This window comes from Blennius ocellaris (genome assembly GCF_963422515.1).
Source record: "Blennius ocellaris genome assembly, chromosome: 14".
In the NCBI taxonomy this organism is placed as follows: Eukaryota; Metazoa; Chordata; class Actinopteri; order Blenniiformes; family Blenniidae; genus Blennius; species Blennius ocellaris.
The window spans coordinates 11,307,915-11,325,631 of NC_137663.1; the positions used below are offsets into that span (position 1 = coordinate 11,307,915).

Below are 17,717 nucleotides of genomic sequence, written 5' to 3' on the forward strand. Positions count from 1 at the left end.
CCCGACCAATGCTGCTTGCAGCTTTAATTTTATTTTTCTTTTTCTTTCACGGACTAAATCCCATATTTGACCCCCTAAACACGCTCAAAAACTCACCAAATTTGGAAGACTCGTCAAAAGTGTGGCAATCTATATTATCACGTCAATAAATTCCATTAAATTCCAAAAATGGCTCTCTAGCGCCACCTAGACACATTTAATCGCCCGCCACGGTCCGTAGGAATGTCGTACAGAAATGTCGCGAATACGAAACTTCTTCGTCTACTCGAGCCCTACGACTCACGCGCTCTAACTTTTGACCTAGCTCCAACAGGAAGCCGGCTATTTGCCTTTCAAAGTAAGGTGTTCGCCCAAAAAAGGCAAAAAAAGGCCGAAACGGAAAATCTAAACCATCATAGGGCGAAGGTCGTATTGGTTAAATTGAGATATACAAAAATAGAGGAGATTGTTTACTACAAATATTTAGAGGGAATTTTTCTTACCTAGTCCAGTTTAATTTTTATTAGCCGTCCAAGCTCCCCACCCCCTAATCGCCTTTTTGGCTCCTGTCATCCATTAACATGGGGAAACGGAAAATTCTCGCCGAAAATCAACGATTTTAAACTCCCCGAACTACTCTTAACTGTTTGCAAACCGTGACTCTCAGCCACAAACCGAGGGCATCGCCATGCCCGCGAGACCCTGCCGAACAAGAGGATGTAACATATGTGGGGAAAATTCCAAAACAAGTCCCCAGAATGACGAGTTAAAGCGACAGAGTAACATTTTTTTCGTTCTACATTTTTACATTGAATCCTGATGGGAGATATCCGGCGTTGTCGCCAAACAGCGCACCCTGGTGTCCAAAGTTTACCTCCGACTGCTTCCAAGCGTACACAATCTTAAAGAGGACAAAAATTCCTACAAAAGTATGGTATTTTTATCCACATACTCCCCCGATAAGTATAGATTAAGAGCACTTGTTCGCAAAATCTTCTAATATAATCCTCTCTGGCTCACTCTGCCGTCAGAGTGTCCGCGCTCGGTGCAGCTGTGAAATTCTCCACTGTGATTGGTCAGTGCATCACTCCATATATGGGCAGCTTCCTGTAGCTTCAGGCTCATCACTGCTGTGTGATTGACAGCCTGTCATATCCTGCAGTTTGACCTGAGAGTGACCTCAGCAGTCATTCTCAGGTCAGGTTACTCTCATGTGACCTGACCTCACTCTCATGTCTCATGTTCTCCTGTCATGAGGACATGCAAAACCTGTATGAGACCTGGCCTGAGGCCCTCAAATTCATGTCGGTGGAAGTTTTTGAAACACCTTTCATGTTCGATAAGTGCTGCGTCATTCACACCGTGCACCGCCGACAAAGGCCGGGCCTCCTAGGCCCGGCACTCCACCAGGTCACTCAATCGTCCCACACTGACCGCTGTAGGAGGCTTGGCCTGAGGCCCTCATATGTATGTCGGTGGAAGTTTTTGAAAAACTTTATTGTGCCATAAGTGCAGTGTCATTCACACTACAATTGAAGTAAGACCAGATTCAGGATCGGGGCCATCTGAGGAGTACCCAACAGACATTTTCAGGCAGCTCGGCTAGCTTGCGGCTTAGCATGCCTGTTAGCATGCGAGCAAGCATTGTCCGATTGAGCTGAAATTTGGTAGGTGGCCTAATGGGGGAGCTGCGGTCACACATCACTAGCTAATTAGCTGGTTTTGACGCCGTTTTTTCAAAATAAAAGTACTAATTTTTTTTTTTTTTTTTTTTTGCTTAAATAATATTTTTTTTAATTAACCGTTCATAGCCACCCCCCGACGGGCAATCTCGAGGTCCCGACCAATGCTGCTTGCAGCTTTAATTATTTTTCCGCTTTCTTTTCCGTTGCGCTCATATTTGACCCCCTAGACACGCTCAAAAACTCACCAAATTTGGCAGGCTCGTGAAAATTCGCATAGAGCCGGTGACCATGTCAAAACATTCCATGAAAATCCAAAAATGGCTCTCTAGCGCCACCTAGAAAATTGCAATCGCCCGCCACGGTCCGTAGGAATGTCGTAGAGAAATGTCGCGAATACGAAACTTCTTCGTCTACTCGAGCCCTACGACTCACGCGCTCTAACTTTTGACCTAACTCCAACAGGAAGCCGGCTATTTGCCTTTCAAAGTAAGGTGTTCGCCCAAAAAAGGGAGAAAAAGGCCGAAACGGAAAATCTAAACCATCATAGGGCGAAGGTCGTATCAGTTAAATTGAGATATACAAAAATAGAGGAGATTGTTTACTACAATAATTTAGAGGGAATTTTTCTTACCTAGTCCAGTTTAATTTTTATTAGCCGTCCAAGCTCCCCACCCCCTAATCGCCTTTTTGGCTCCTGTCATCCATTAACATGGGGAAACCGAAAATTGTCCCCCAAAATCAACGATTTTAAACTCCCCGAACTACTCTTAACTGTTTGCAAACCGTGACTCTCAGCCACAAACCGAGGGCATCGCCACGACCGCGAGACCCTGCCGAACAAGAGGATGTAACATATGTGGGGAAAATTCCAAAACAAGTCCCCAGAATGACGAGTTAAAGCGACACAGTAACATTTTTCTCGTCCGAAATCTTAACACTATAGCGGATGGAGCCAAATCTGCCGTTCCTGCCAAACAGCGCCCCCTGGTGTCCAAAGTTTACCTCTGACTGCTTCCAAACCCACACAGTATTAAAGACGACAAAAATTCCTACAAAAGTATGGTATTTTTATCCACATACTCCCCCGATAACTATGGATTCAGAGCAGTTGTTTGGAAAGTTCTGGAATTCATCTTCACTCTGTCCCACTCTAGGTCTCTCAGTTAACGATCAAAGTGACGTGCACCTGCTGTGAAAACCTACAGCAGGATTGCGCAATCCTGCTCCGGGGACCGGGGGAGGGGGAGGGGGAGCATCTCAGTGACATTTTCAGGATCTCATAGGCCTAGCAAGCCCGTTAGCATTTTAACAAACATTATCCGATTGAGCTGAAATTTGGTAGGTGGCCTAATGAGGCCGCTGCGGTCAGGAATCACTACATAATTAGCTGGTTTTGAGCCGTTTTTTTCAAAATAAAAGTAATTAAAAAAATACTATTTTTTTTAAAAGATAAAAAATGATCATTAACTGGTCTAGAGTATCGTGGCCACCCCGATGGGCTTGAGCCACAGTTTACGAAAGGCCAGGCCGCAGGCCTGGCCAATGCCAGCTTCCTTTTGTAATCCGTACACAACTGACAAAGGCCCTCAAATTCATGTCGGTGGAAGTTTTTGAAAAACCTTTCCTGTTCCATAAGTGCTGCGTCATTCACACCTTCGTACACCGCTGACAAAGGCCGGGCCTCCTAGGCCCGGCACTCCACCAGGTCAGTCTCATGTCACACACTGACCTCCGTAGGAGGCCTGGCCTGAGGCCATATAATTCATGTCGGTGGAAGTTTTTGAAAAACCTTTATTGTTCCATAAGTGCAGTGTCATTCACACTAGAATTGAAGTAAGACCAGATTCAGGATCGGGGCCATCTGGGGAGCACCCAACAGACATTTTCAGGCAGCTCGGCTAGCTTGCGGCTTAGCATGCCTGTTAGCATGCGAGGAAACATTGTCTGATTGAGCCGAAATTTGGTAGGTAGCCTAATGGGGTTGCTGCGATCACAAATCACTAGCTAATTAGCTGGTTTTGACGCAGTTTTTTCAAAATAAAAGTCATAATTTTATTTATTTTTTTTTTTTATAATATTTAAGCAAATATTTTAAACCGTTCATAGCCACCCCCCCCGACGGGCAGTCTCGAGGTCCCGACCAATGCTGCTTGCAGCTTTAATTGTTATTGTTTCTGTCCACAATGGTTATTTTTTAAACTTTTTACCACTCTTAGGCTTCTTAAAAGTCCACCTCACTATTTTTATTGGTTTCCCATCTTAGGAGCTCTCTTAGGGCCTAGGATGCTTTGTGAATTACTTTCATTTTAGTAAGGAAAAATTCTAAGAGAGGTCTTACATTTTGAGGAATTCTAAGATTTTTCTTACGAAAACCGAACCTCTTTTATGTCCCAAGCAATCAGCCCTATAATCTCTTGCCATGGCAGAGGTGTTTTCTTTGCGTTTACATAGTTTTCCCCATCATTAGCTTGTGTAGTGTCATTTGTTTCACCCTTGTGTCTTAGGTGGTTTTACCCAGTCACTATATATACTCCCTGGTGGCTCATTTTGTTCGGTCAGTTTTTTTGTGTTTACACCTGTGCTTGTTAGATATTTTGAGTTTGTTTTGTTGACCTCATTTTTTGTCACAGAACACTTAAGTTTACATTTTGTCTTTTCTTTGGGTAAAAAAAGCCCCTTTTCCAGAAAAAAAAAACTGTTTGCCTCATCGCCAAACTGCTTGGTCCCTGAAGCATAGGTTGCCGTTAGAAACGGCTGTAGAGTTGCGTTGTACAATTCTACACATCCATTCCTCCTGATGTTGAAGCATTTGATTTAGACACATCTACATATAAAGTGAAAGGAGCAGAAATTCACTTTATAATACTCAAAAGTAAAAAAAAAAAAAAGTCCCAGCCCCATTTATTTATGGTAAAGAGGGAATATATGATTCAGAGCGGCTGAGAATTATAGCCTCTCTTATTCATGTGTGTGTGTGTGTGGCATGTATGTGAGAATTAGATAGTAACTCGGTGTCTCGAGTTACTATTTTGACGTTACTAATCTAGCTAATTATCTAATCTACTAATTTATCTAATTTCCACATGTTATATGTGTGTGTGTGTGTGTGTGTGTGTGTGTGTGTGTGTGTGTGTGTGCGTGTGCGTGTGTGCGTGTGCGTTTGCGTGGGTGTGTGTGTGTGTTTATTGTAATATAAATCTAATTGTATGCTCTCCTTTTCAAGTCAAGTTTCATGGACCATACACAGTTGTCCGTATATGACATTGCATTGTCGACCACGATGGGGGGTCGGGGACGGGGGTGTTGCATAATCTTATTCCACAGATGATCATCTTTGCTGTCCACACCTCACAGCCGAGGGTTTTAGAATTTGAATGCTTTTAAGTGAACCGGCGGTCTCATGTTGACGGCCCCTATCTCAACCTTTGCTCAGCAAGAGTGGACATTTTCTGACCTCGACTGAGGATCTCCACTGGAGGTGGAAGGAACACTTTCAGCATTTCCTGAACCCGGGACACACGCATCCCTTACAGGAGGCAGGGTCTGAAACTTCTGATGTGTCCTTGTCCATTTCCCTGGTGGCAAGGCCCCAGGAGTAGGCGAGATACGCCGGGAGCTGCTGAGGGCCCTGGATATTGCGGTGCTGTCCTGGTTCACAGTCTCGCATGTACCTCGGGTACAGTTTCTTCTGACTGGCAGACCGGGGTGGTGGTCATTTTCACACTTCGTTGATGTTGGGGGTACTAGAAAGGACACTCCAACCAATAGTTTCCTCCTGGTCGTGGAACAAGGGCCCAGTCTACATGTGTTTTGTGGACTTGGAGAAAGCCTATGGTCTCAGTGTGAAGCGGTCTGGATGCAGATCAGCCCAACCAAGTTTGAGTTCATGGTCTTCTCACAAAAAAGGATGGCATGCACTCCTGGTAGGGGGGTGGACCTTCCGCAGGTGGAGGAATTCAAGTATCTCTGGGTCTCATTCATGAGTGATGGGAGGAGGGATCGTGGACTGATCTTCATTTGTTCCAGGTTTCCTTTCTACAGAATACCAATTTTATTGTTTATTTGATGTCTCTTCACATCATAAAGTTCCCGTTCATGAAAAGGAAAGCACTTTCAAAGTCTGGTGATATATGAAAGTCAATTGGGATTGTTTGTAATGACAATATCAGAATCGGAATCAGAATCAGAAGCTTTATTGTCAATGTACAGGTACAACGAAATTGCATAGAAAGTTTTGGGGAAAGAAGGACAACATGAGGTGAGGAGAGGAGGGAAAAAAAGGCACCAGCCTTGGCGACTGGGTGTCTGGGAGTCCGAATTGTAGATTAGGTTTGTTTTCGTTCAGGCGCTTCAGCTTTATCTGTCGACCTTGAGTGTCTCTGGTCTCCAATGCTGCTCCAATTGTGGCAAGATTTTAGCTTCCAAACGAGTTCAAATATCCTCCAAGATCGATCCAATTTCGTGTAAACATTCAAGAGTCGTACTCTTGAGTTCGTTTATCACATGAGTCTGAGCGTTCAAAGCTTGGCACAGTCCTTCAGTGACGATAGGCAACCTTCCCAATGCGGCTTCCCTCGTCTTCTCAACTTTGCGATAGATCAGAAAGCCGCCAGCTCCAATCAGCAGCATACCTGCTATCATGAATCCCACGCCTTCGCTAAGAGCCGGAAGAAGAGGTATTTGAAATAAAGTTTTGTATTAACAGAATTATTTTTGAATAGTTTGTATTCAAAGTTTTTATTTTGTATTTTGCATTTACCTCCCCAGCCACAGGTATGTCTCCACTGTCACTCAGTTGATTGTTTGGATAAAGACTTGCTTGGCTTTTCGTGTGTGTGTGTGTGTGTGTGTGTGTGTGTGTGTGTGTGTGTGTGTGTGTGTGTGTGTGTGTGTGTGTGTGTGTGTGTGTGTGTGTGTGTGTGTGTGTATGTGAATGTGTGTGTGTGTGTGTGTGTGTGTGTGTGTGTGTGTGTGTGTGTGTGTGTGTGTGTGTGTGTGTGTGTGTGTGTGTGTGTGTGCGTGTGTGTGTGCGTGCGCGCGTGCGTGTGTGTGCCTGTGCGTTCTTGCATAAGATTTCACTTTTGTAGATATAAGACTATTGTATACTACCAGATAAGAGTTTGGTGATCCACCACTAGAAATGCTGTGAAATCCATGGGTATTTCAAGAAAACATGAGTTAGTGGTGAAAAAATTCCCACGAGTTGGTTTGTCTTTTCAGAGAAAAACAACAGCCTTTTCTGTTTCTACTGCAAAATGTTTTCCAAAAGTACAATAAACTTAAGCTCTGGACTGACTTGATACATGCAAAGTCGCTCATGTCCAGAAGTCCAGAACACCTCAATTCCATGAAAATATGGAAAGAACTGGCAGTTTGGATTAAAACAAAGGGGGAAACAAGGGGGACTCACCAGGTCTGCCACTGATAAAAGGCATTGTGTAACTTCTACAAATATGGAAATCTCGCCAGGCATTTCTAGAGAAATATTCATTCTCACCACTAGAAGTCAGTAGTGGCTTCTATAACTGTAAGAAACTGATTCTTAATATCCTAGGAAATGAGGAAGTCAGCCCAGTCAAAGAAGGATAGCAGACAGGTAAGTCAATGCTGATCATAATCTGTGTTCCTTCTGCATTTGCAGGTGTGTAACATGCATATATATATATATATATATATAAAAAATATATATTTTTATATATATATATATATAGAGATTTTTTTTAATAAATTATAAATTATAATTTATTTATAATTTTTTATTTATATAATGTATACATATATAATATATATAATATATATATTATATATATATATATAATTTATATAATTTTTATATATATATATATATACACATTACTTCTGTTACATATCTTTATTTTTGGTGCCATGTTTCATGTTTACAATATGTCAAATATAAGAAAATAAGGAATGCTGAGATGTAATAGGGGCCTGTCAGCCAGTTGTTAAAGTAACCTTTCCTTTTAGTTACCATGCATATTCATTGAGTTAAGTAGTTAGAAAGTCAGAAGGGTACATATAAGCCGCCATGACAGTAGCAGTTGTGTTGGACTATTTTGTGTTTAGTAATGTATAACATGGAGTAATGTGTAGGCTACACTTTTGTGTTTTGTTGTTGCTGTATGTAGTACTACATTAGTAACTACAGTTTGGAAAGCAAGGACGTAAGCCCAGTCATAGATTGGCAGGACAGCAGATGAGTCAGTTAAATGTCAGTAATAAATGTATTGACACTGTCTTGTATTGACACTGTCATTATTGTGTGTGGGTAACAATGACAGAGTCAAAGTAAGTGAAATATTTGCCTTAATGCACATTTTAAAAACATCTTATTTGCTTTCTTGATGTCACGTCAGCACATTAAACACTCATTGACGAGCTGTGTTCACTTCTTCCAGCTTATCTGCAACCTGATAATAGACTTATAAAAGCAACTTTGGCTTGAATTCTGCTGAGTTTGTTGAATTCCCTGTTGCTCCCAAGAGAATGACACTCATCTGCTGCATAATTTGTGTTCAAAAGGACAAGACAAGAAAGCACAGCAACCTGTCAGACACTATGCAGGACTATGAAGACGCCACAGCATTCCTGGGTCATTGGGGACGCTTCCAGCAACAGGTTTTCTTCCTGATTTGTGTCAGCATCTTGACCAATGGACTGGGAGGTTTTTTCATCGTCTTTGTGGCGGACACTCCGGCTCACCACTGCCTGATTCCTGATGTAAACTTGACCGTTGATTGGTACAGAGCCGTCATCCCAATAGAGGTTTGTGATTCTACTGTGTGTAAATTTTACTTCAAGTCATCAGAAAATTATTTCACTGGTATCCTTCATGTTATTATTTGAAATTTTCATTTCATTGATTGTGTTTTCCTTGTAATGGCCCTTTACCCCCTTGATAAATGACATATTTGATTATCAGGCTTTATTCAGAAACATAAAATAAAAATCATGCTTTCCACTCTCATAGTGCAGGTACTGTATGAATGTTTTCCTCTACATTTCAAGCCTCAAAGCTTTATTAATCTATTAACCCTATAATGCCAAATGCATCAAATTTGATACAACCATTTCTGAGGCCTATTGCATCACCCTATGGTAGAAACTTCACTCAAAACCCTCTTGTAGCCAATCTGATACTTGTCTTCTACCCCCTGGTGGATACCTTTATCACTACAACAATTCAGACACAGCACAGTGGACAATCCAAGATGGCCACTTTCAGATGGTCCCCAACTCACTGGATCAGGGTCAAGAAAATTGGAATTTTTATGATTTTCCAGTGACATTTTCTATGAAATTTTTTATAATATTCTAACATGAGTACTTAATCTGTTGAAGCAAGTTATAATTACTTACTTTTTTGCATTTTAGTATATAGTAAAATCGTGCATAAAATTTGTGTTCAAATTTGATACTACAGGTAAAAAATGGAATTTAGTAGTAAATCCCCCAATTGTTATTAGCTTTTATTTCTTGGTGCAATATGCATTATATTGATCATTGTGTGTCACAAAAATGTTTTGATCAATCAATTACACATAATACAGATTGAAATGTGATATTTACAACAAATAATTGCACTCAAAAATGGATAAACCTATATTTCTTTATATGGCTAAACGGTACAGCGTTTAAGATGTCCTATGCTTACTTGATGGCAATTCAAGTGATGTAGAGGAGTTGATGTAAGAAGATGATAAGGTTTGGGATAAAGATTGGGCCCCTCATGCAGGCTTTGAATGAGAGAACTCTAGTACTAGTAGTAGCAGCAATGAGGAAGATAAAACTCTTGATGATGGGTTGGAAGAGGAGGGTCTAACAAGGTCACGGGCAACAAAACAGTTCTGGTAGAAGGGTACAGCATGAAGGATGAATAAGACCTGAGGAAACAGGCAAGAGGGTCCATGGATTACAGAGTCAACCAACCCAACGTAATAGTTGTAAGGTGGTGTGACAACAAACCCGTCAACCTGGTGTCCTCTTTTGTGGGCATCACTCCACAAGACCACTTGAAACACTGGGAAGATCAAATAATATGTCTTGGTTCCCAGACCATCCATCGTGGAAACACACAACAGATTCATGGGGGGGTGCAGATCTTATGGATATGCAGTCTGCCCTGTACAAATATAGTTTCAAAACCAGAAGATGGTACTTGTACATCTGGTGGCATAGTGCCACAGTGGCACTCACCAATACTTGGTCCCTGTACCAAAGAGACCTGAAGGCCTAGAGAAAAATGTCCTGCCCCTGAGAAGATTTCAGGCATGGGTTAGCATTTCCCTGGTAAGTGCAGTAAAAGCAAAAGTCAGGGTTGGTGGACCATGGTCCTGGTGGTCCTCTCCACCACAGTCACCAACATCACCACCACCGCCACAGAGGAGGTGGCCATCCACCAGTGTGCCTCCAGATGTGAGGAGAGATGTGGTTAACCACTTCTCATCCTGGGAAAAGCGACAAAGGTGCAAGAACTGCACAGGACACTTTCCCCATATGCGCTGTGGAAAATGCAACGTCCATCTTTACCTGAACAAGGATAGAAACTGTTTCCATGATTACCACATGGCATCATAAAAGAAATGTCTTGGGAAACAGTCACAGTATTAAAAAATTAAGAGGCAGATGTTCTTGTTGTATTGCCTGAACTGCTATTTTCATGCTTACTACTGTTCATAATACGAGAAAAAGTTACGGGAAAAGGTAGCATTTTGAAAAAATAATAGGCTAATGTTCTAGTTAAATAGCCTTAACTGATGTTTTCATGCTTACCACTGTTCATAATAAAAGAAAAAGAAAGAGGCCTAAAGAGGCTGACGTTTTTCTTGTATTGCCAGAACTGCATGTAATGCCCAATGTATCATTTACGATACAAAATGAAAAACATATTTGCAAATTATTTTATTTTATTTTTTTTTCAGATTATGTGTAAGGGCCTAATATAGGTTCCAGATTCAAAAAATCAGAATTTTCTGACCATTATTTCTGGGGTCAGGCATTACAGGGTTAACCACGACTTGACTAATAGTCACATCTACCTGAAATATATTTAAAGCCTTGATCGTAGTTGTAGTAACACAAGAATGTTTCCATAAACTAATAGTCTAAGAAAATGAGGACATTTGAAATGAAGACATTCTAGTTCTTTGGTGTTAGAATTGTTAATGGTGGAGGAATTACTTCTGATAGAATCTGTGATTGAATGATGCCGAAATCAAAATGACCATGTTAGAAAACTCCACCTCCATACAAAGATCAATCTGCTCCATACTGTGATGAGTATATATTTGTGTAGATAAATGTTATGTAAGGACACAGTTGTTAATGTTTTACTCTTGGACGCTCACCATAGGATCACAGGTTTTTCCTTATATAGTACAAGAATCAGTTCTGTAATGAAAAACTGCTACAAAAGACACTGAAGTTTTTGCTGTTGTGATTCTGAGGTGGTGGATGGGAAACAGGAGCTGAGCAGATGCAGCAGATACAGGCTGGATGTGGTCAGAAATCTCTCTGCTCAGGGTTTCCTTCCTGGCAGGGATGTCAACCTCACTGATCTGGAGCAGGAGAGCTGTGTGGACGGCTGGAGCTACAGCAAGGACATCTACCAGTCCACCCTGGTCTCTGAGGTCTGTGTCTTTGTCCTTCTGTACCTGGAGGCTTTTTTCAATTCAATTTAAATCACTTGGCCAGGATTTGTAGCTCAGGTTTGCCAAATTACACAGACATTGATACTTGTGGTTCATTCATTAAAGCGTTGAATTGATCATGTGTGGATGTTTCAGTTTGACTTGGTTTGCAGTGAGCAGTGGAAAAAGCCTTTCACATCCACTGTTTTATTCTTGGGAATTTTATCTGGAAGCCTCATTTCAGGAACCATTTCAGACAGGTAAAGTTAAAGCAACTTGTGAGTTTTTATTACTTTTTATATGGGAACTTGTGAGGTTTATACTTGTCATTCAACTTCTTTTCCTAGATTTGGAAGAAAGCCTGTCTTATTCATGACCATGGGAGTTCAAGCCATTTTCACTTTTGCTGCAATCTTTTCACCTTCCTGGGTAGTCTTCGTCATCCTCTTTTTCCTCAATGGTTTAGGACAAGTCTCCAATAATGTATCTGCTTTTGTATTAGGTAAATGTGCACATTTTATATTTCACATGCTACAATTAAGATTTTCTAAACTGTTATTGAGGGAATATTTTTCTTTCTTTGTGCAGGCAGTGAGATCCTCACTGGAAAAGTGCGGGTCCTCTTATCCTTGGGTATAACTCTGAGCTATGCTGTTGGCTACATGTGTTTGCCTCTCTTCGCTTACTTCTTTAGGGACTGGACATCTCTCATGTTGGCTTTGTCATTACCTGGCTTTCTGTACCTGCCCTTGTGGTGGTAAGTGTATTCAATGATGACTACTTATGATAAACATAAAAACATGTAGAAAACTGTAAACTAATTTATATTTTAATGAATCACATTTTTTGAACTCGAAGAATAAAAAAAAGCTTCACTGAAGCAGGTAGTACAATTGATAGCATTCTAAATCTGGGCTCTGTTTGAGGCAGGTTCATCCCAGAGTCTCCTCGCTGGCTGCTCTCTCAGGGGAGAGCAGATGAGGCAGAGGCCATATTGAGAAAGGCTGCCAAGAAGAACAAAGTCGAAGCTCCACAACCTATCTTTGACGGTGTACATGTAAGTTGCCTTTGACTGAAATCATGCAGATCCTGTCAGTAAAAGTGTGTCAAACATGAACATCAGCTACAGATCACATAAAGCAGACACAACATTAAAAATAAAGCATGTATTTGGTGAAATCACTGCTCAAGAACAATGTCATGGTTTACTGTAGTCTATCCCGGGAGCAGTTTGAATTACACAGAACAGATTGCAAGCTGCATGCAGGAGAGTAAAGCATGGTCAGGTTCATGGCAATCACAGGGCCAAACCACAGTCACACATGAATCACCAGTTAGAAAAAAATGCATGTATTTGAACTGTGGAAGCACAATTGTTATGCCCCAGCATCCAAGCTGCTGGAATGTGACATAACTGCCATCCTTCAATGGTCCAAGCCACGCAAAAACAGTTTCTCAGTGAAAAAGTGATATTTTCATTGCAGTTTATTTAGAAAGTGCTCTGGTGATTAACACAAAGTGAGCTCTCTAAAAGGAGTGAGCTCAATAAAAATAAACATTGTTAATTTTACTCTTTAAGTTCCTGAGGTAAGTCAGACTCCTGAAAGCATAAAGTCTTGCCTCCCTGACAAAAATTACCAAGAGAAAAATGTTGAACTTCAAGTAACAGCTCACTCCACTCCAAAGCACACATTGCTTGCTCTTTGCCGGTTGAGGCATGCTAATAGTAATCAACATCATAAGCAATTTTCTTTTCAGGGAATCATTCTATGAATAAAACTCTTTTGAGAAATAAACTGAGAATTGTATCCAATTTAAAGAATTCTTAAGTTATAGTGATTATCATATTGAAGTTAGCAGGTGGAAACAGCACACCAGGATGTTTATTTAAAATAGCTGGAAAGTACTGATTAGATAAATAAAGGAATAATGTAATAATAGTGATATTTCAATTGATGTCCTACCCAGAAATGAGAAGAGTGTAGAAAAAATGTGTAATGAATATTTAATGCAATTGCATCTGCTGTTAGTGTCTACATTTTACTCCAGTAAAAGTTCTGTTTTTTACAATGGTTCAGTTACTCAGTATAACATTTGATTGAATGTGTGATTGTGACATTATCCTGGCATGTTTTCATATAAAACAGAACATTGGATGTGTAGTCCATTAACTCCCCTGTGCATACATGTCTGGAGCTGTAGGATGGCATTTTCAGATCAAATCTGTATGTAACTCACTTCAGACATTGTTCTTAGTATGAGTGGTCTGTATCCTGGTGTGAGAAACAGGGATAGATGATCTGATTGTACAAGGTGGGGGAGGGGGGAGACGTTATATGCTTCCTTGATGTTGCTTTAAGAATTATCCAGTATGTTATGACTTCTCAATGCATATGTGACACGCTGGTAAAACTTTAGGAATTACTATCAATGTGAGTATTAGATGACGTCCATATGTCTCCAACCATAATTCAACATCCGTCATTTGTTTAGCAGCCGGCGAATGTTGCTTTCCTCAGATCTGAACAGCATTGCTGAAACAGAGGCTACTTCTAACACTGAGGCAATATAGTTGCAGGGTGATGAGGAACCATCAAAATATGACATCTTCACCCTTGTGAGGAATGCAGGACTCCGAAACATAACTGTGATCCTCTGCCTGTTGTGGTGAGTATCCATTCAGACCAGCTGACACAAACCTATAATAAGCTGTAATTTGCAGTGGGATACAAATGAAGGACTAATGACTAATGACACTTCCAGTAAAACCTACTTGACATTTTTCCAGGTTCACTATGAGTACCGGCTACATTGGACTGTCCCTCAACACATCCCAGCTTCATACTGACCCATACATCAGCTGCTTCATCTCAGCGGCTGTAGAGGTTCCAGCAGCCATTAGCAGCTGGTTGGCTCTGCAATACCTTCCCCGCCGATTGGCTGTAATTTGTATAATGGTGCTTGGAGGAGCATCACTTTATAGCATTCAACTGGTTCCTCAAGGTAAACTCTAAACACTGACAAAACAATCGTCTGCAATTTCTCAATATCTACTGTAGTTTCTTCAATACTTTATCTAAGTTAAAGGAGCTGGAGCTGGCTATATGGTCTAAGCAGAATAAACCTTGGTCACAAAACAATCACACACATTCACAGTTATTGTCAATTTTAGAGTCACTAATTAAACCCAAACAATTGTTTTTAAAGTGTGGGGAGAAAGAACCACACCTTGGTTTTTAGTCCCAATGTGCATGACAATTATGTTCCTTTCTCCTTTTCATTAATATACACTTACACATCAACAATTTAAACCCTAACCCTAACAAATACAGTAATCTTAGGATCTATTGGAATCCATTCAAATAAGGGCCATAACCAATTATATTACTTTCTCCTTTTCTTTAATATACAATTGCACATCAACAATTTCACATTATATGGGTTGATCTGTCAAACAGTAATAATGAGAGGACATGAACATTTTAACATAACTTCTGATTGTCAGAGTGACAAACAGACTGTTCTCTTTTCTAAAATATGTCTCTCCAGCTATACACACAGGTTTATATGGTCTGGAGGAGCCCATATGCTAATGCTGGTATTTAATATATTCAAAGAACAATGTTGTGGCAATATTTTAATGAAAACTCTAAGGGTACAACAACAGGTACTCCTGCACTCTGAGAATATTAAAACACTGCACCAGTGACTGCAGACTTGTCTTGTTGTTTGCACTGAGGCAAGAACGTGTTTCCAATGCACTCGACCACAATTGATTTTAACACCAGCAGGTGGAGTACAATAAATAAACAAGATGAGCATTAAACATCCTGTTCCCATGTCCTGTTTGTCTTCTCTCACTTTAGATTTTTCAGGTCTGTCTATGACTCTGGAAATGGTGGGAAAATTTGGTGTCACAGCTGGTTTGTCCCTGATGTATGTGTACACCGCTGAGCTTTACCCAACAGCACTCAGGAACACGGGAATGGGGATGTGTTCCGCCGTGTCTGGAGTTGGAAGCTGTATTTCACCATTTATACTAGAGCTGAGTGAGTACACTGAACTGAAGGATCAATAACAGCAAATTGTTTTTCCACTCCATGATTTTTTTGAACCTAGTGCAATGATTCAAGCCTTTCTCTCATTGTATTTTTCTCCACTACCTTGTGCAGGTGCATACTCTAAGTACCTGCCTCAGATTGTACTGGGGACTCTTTGCTTCCTGGCTGTCTTTGCCAGTATATTCCCACCGGAGAGTTTTGGCCAGCCTCTTCCTCAGACTATTCAGCAGATGCAAAAAAGACAAAGGTGAGACGTTCAAAGCAGCTTCTTGATGTGTTATATGCATGTAACAGTCATGTAACTTAATGTGATTTGGATTTTATAGTTGTTCTGATGTAAGAATCACAGTAAAAACAATTCTCATTATAATGAAGAGGCTCTGATATCAGTTATAATGATACCTGTGTATATAAATAGTTCATCATCCATTGTCACAATTTTCCTTATGTAGAACACCAAAATCAATAACATCTTATTTCTTGTGTCTCTCAACAGGATAAAGTGCCCGCGCATGAAGAGAAAAGCAAACTCAAAGTATGTGGTGATGATTGAGAGTCAGTTTTGATTGTTTGTAATTAGAATAAATTTGAAGAAATGTTTTGTATCTGTAGGGATTTCTTACATCATAAGGATCACATGGTACCATTAATGTTGTGTTTTGGCAGTATAGCTATCAATAATGATCAATGAGCAACGGTGTAAAGACATTGTAGTGCCCCGATGTCGGAACGGGATAATGCCACTTCGTAGCTGACTGCTTTGAGTGATGCGTTCAGGTGCATCACGTAAGTGCGATATCCGACATAGTTAGGAGCTGGGGGGTTTCATACAGTAGCGACGTTACTTGATAAACAGGATTAAAATATATGACTGATATGGTCATTAGAGAGCTGGAACACGCATGCGCAGCACACGGCAGTGCCGAAGTTTCGGGTGGGTGGGGTGTCATGTGCACAAAGAAGAACATTCTTCCCGAGAAACAAAGCCATATGATACTATACTAAATATGCATGGACACACACGAGATAAATGAAATGTATATAAAACATCAATTAGAAATTATATTTTAAACTACATTGTACAGATTTATTTTCGCCCCAAAATTCTGAAATCTCATCCATGGATGACTTGTCCACTGAGGGTGCTTGTGAGCAAGTGATATCCCTTTCTCACGTTTAACACACAAACTGAAGGACACCGGCACACAGTGTTGATGAGGGAGGGGGTGCTTGTGTACATTTGAGCCCCGTTTCCACCGCACACAAGTGCCGGGACGGAGCGGAGCGGTACGGAGCGGTACGGAATAGAGACCCCGACCGAAATTTTGGGTCGTGCTTCCACTGCAGAGAGGCGCTTTAAAAGTGGACGGGGCTTCTGAGCTCCGAAGAAATGTAACATTACAACAGAAAAGAAAGGGTTATTTTTTGCAGCGGAAAAAAAAAAAGTTACTTTTTGCAGCGGCAGAGCTGCAGTGCAACTTCTGTGTTTGTTGTGAGAGAGCGAACGCTCCGGCCACTTGCCGGCGACTTGGGGCCACTTGCCCCGCACTCCAACGCTCGGGTGCGGGGCAAGTGGCCGGAGCGTTCCCCCCAGTTGGCTGAGGCACAGACACGGGAGTCTTGAGCTTTCTGCTCAAATGCAGGAGGCACTCCACTCCGGCGCTGATCGTGGTCCGGCAGCTCAGCGTCGGAACACGGAGGCTCTGAGCTCCTCTTCATCGCTGCCGTGGTCCGTCCCCGCGATATAGCGCCACTGACCGCGCTTGACCAGAACACTGACCGCCTCTGGGAAGCGGAGCAGCCGGAGCGCGATCAGCGCTGGAGCCGAAAGCTCCAGACTCCCGTGTCCCGGACGCGCAGCCACGCCACGGCGAGCGCTATGCTGCAAACAGAAAGCTCCAACGCGATGCAAAGTCCTGAGCCCCGGTCGCCCCCTGCCTCAAGTCTGCTCTTTCACCACAAACACTAAAGTTGAGCAGTAAAGAAAAGAAAAGGAAAGTAAAAACAACCAGTGCAAAGCTGACCACACTGACAGAGGCTTCGTCCAGCCGACACATTAACATATTGAGGGCGTGTAGTAAATCACTGACCAATCAGCAGACAGCAGCTCAAACTCAGACCCGTTCCATGGTCCTCGGCACCCCAACAGAAGGGGAGCGGAAAAGTGGTCGCCTTTGGAGCGGTCTGGAGTGGTTTAGACCGCATTCCTGTCATGACACGCGAACTGGAGCGGTTCTAGGCCGGCACTTTTTGTGCGGTGGAAACAGGGCTTTTGAGACTGTGTTGGGGAGGAGTAGTGACGTCGTGTCAGCCACACTGATGTGACTGGGACAGAGTGCGCGGTG

The 17,717-nt window shown here is 41.7% G+C and overlaps 1 protein-coding gene across 1 annotated transcript; it reads left to right on the forward strand.

Annotated features, from left to right (window-relative positions):
- Positions 1-8,240: 8,240 nt before the first annotated feature.
- LOC308139498 (organic cation/carnitine transporter 2-like) lies at positions 8,241-15,938 on the forward strand (the record flags this gene model as incomplete). The annotated part of the gene is made up of 11 exons (XM_080508959.1): positions 8,241-8,447; positions 11,129-11,311; positions 11,468-11,571; positions 11,659-11,813; positions 11,900-12,068; positions 12,242-12,368; positions 12,891-12,898; positions 14,100-14,314; positions 15,178-15,333; positions 15,484-15,619; positions 15,869-15,938. The coding sequence occupies 11 exons, from the start codon at positions 8,241-8,243 to the stop codon at positions 15,936-15,938; spliced, it is 1,530 nt and encodes a 509-aa protein (XP_080365085.1).
- Positions 15,939-17,717: the final 1,779 nt, after the last annotated feature.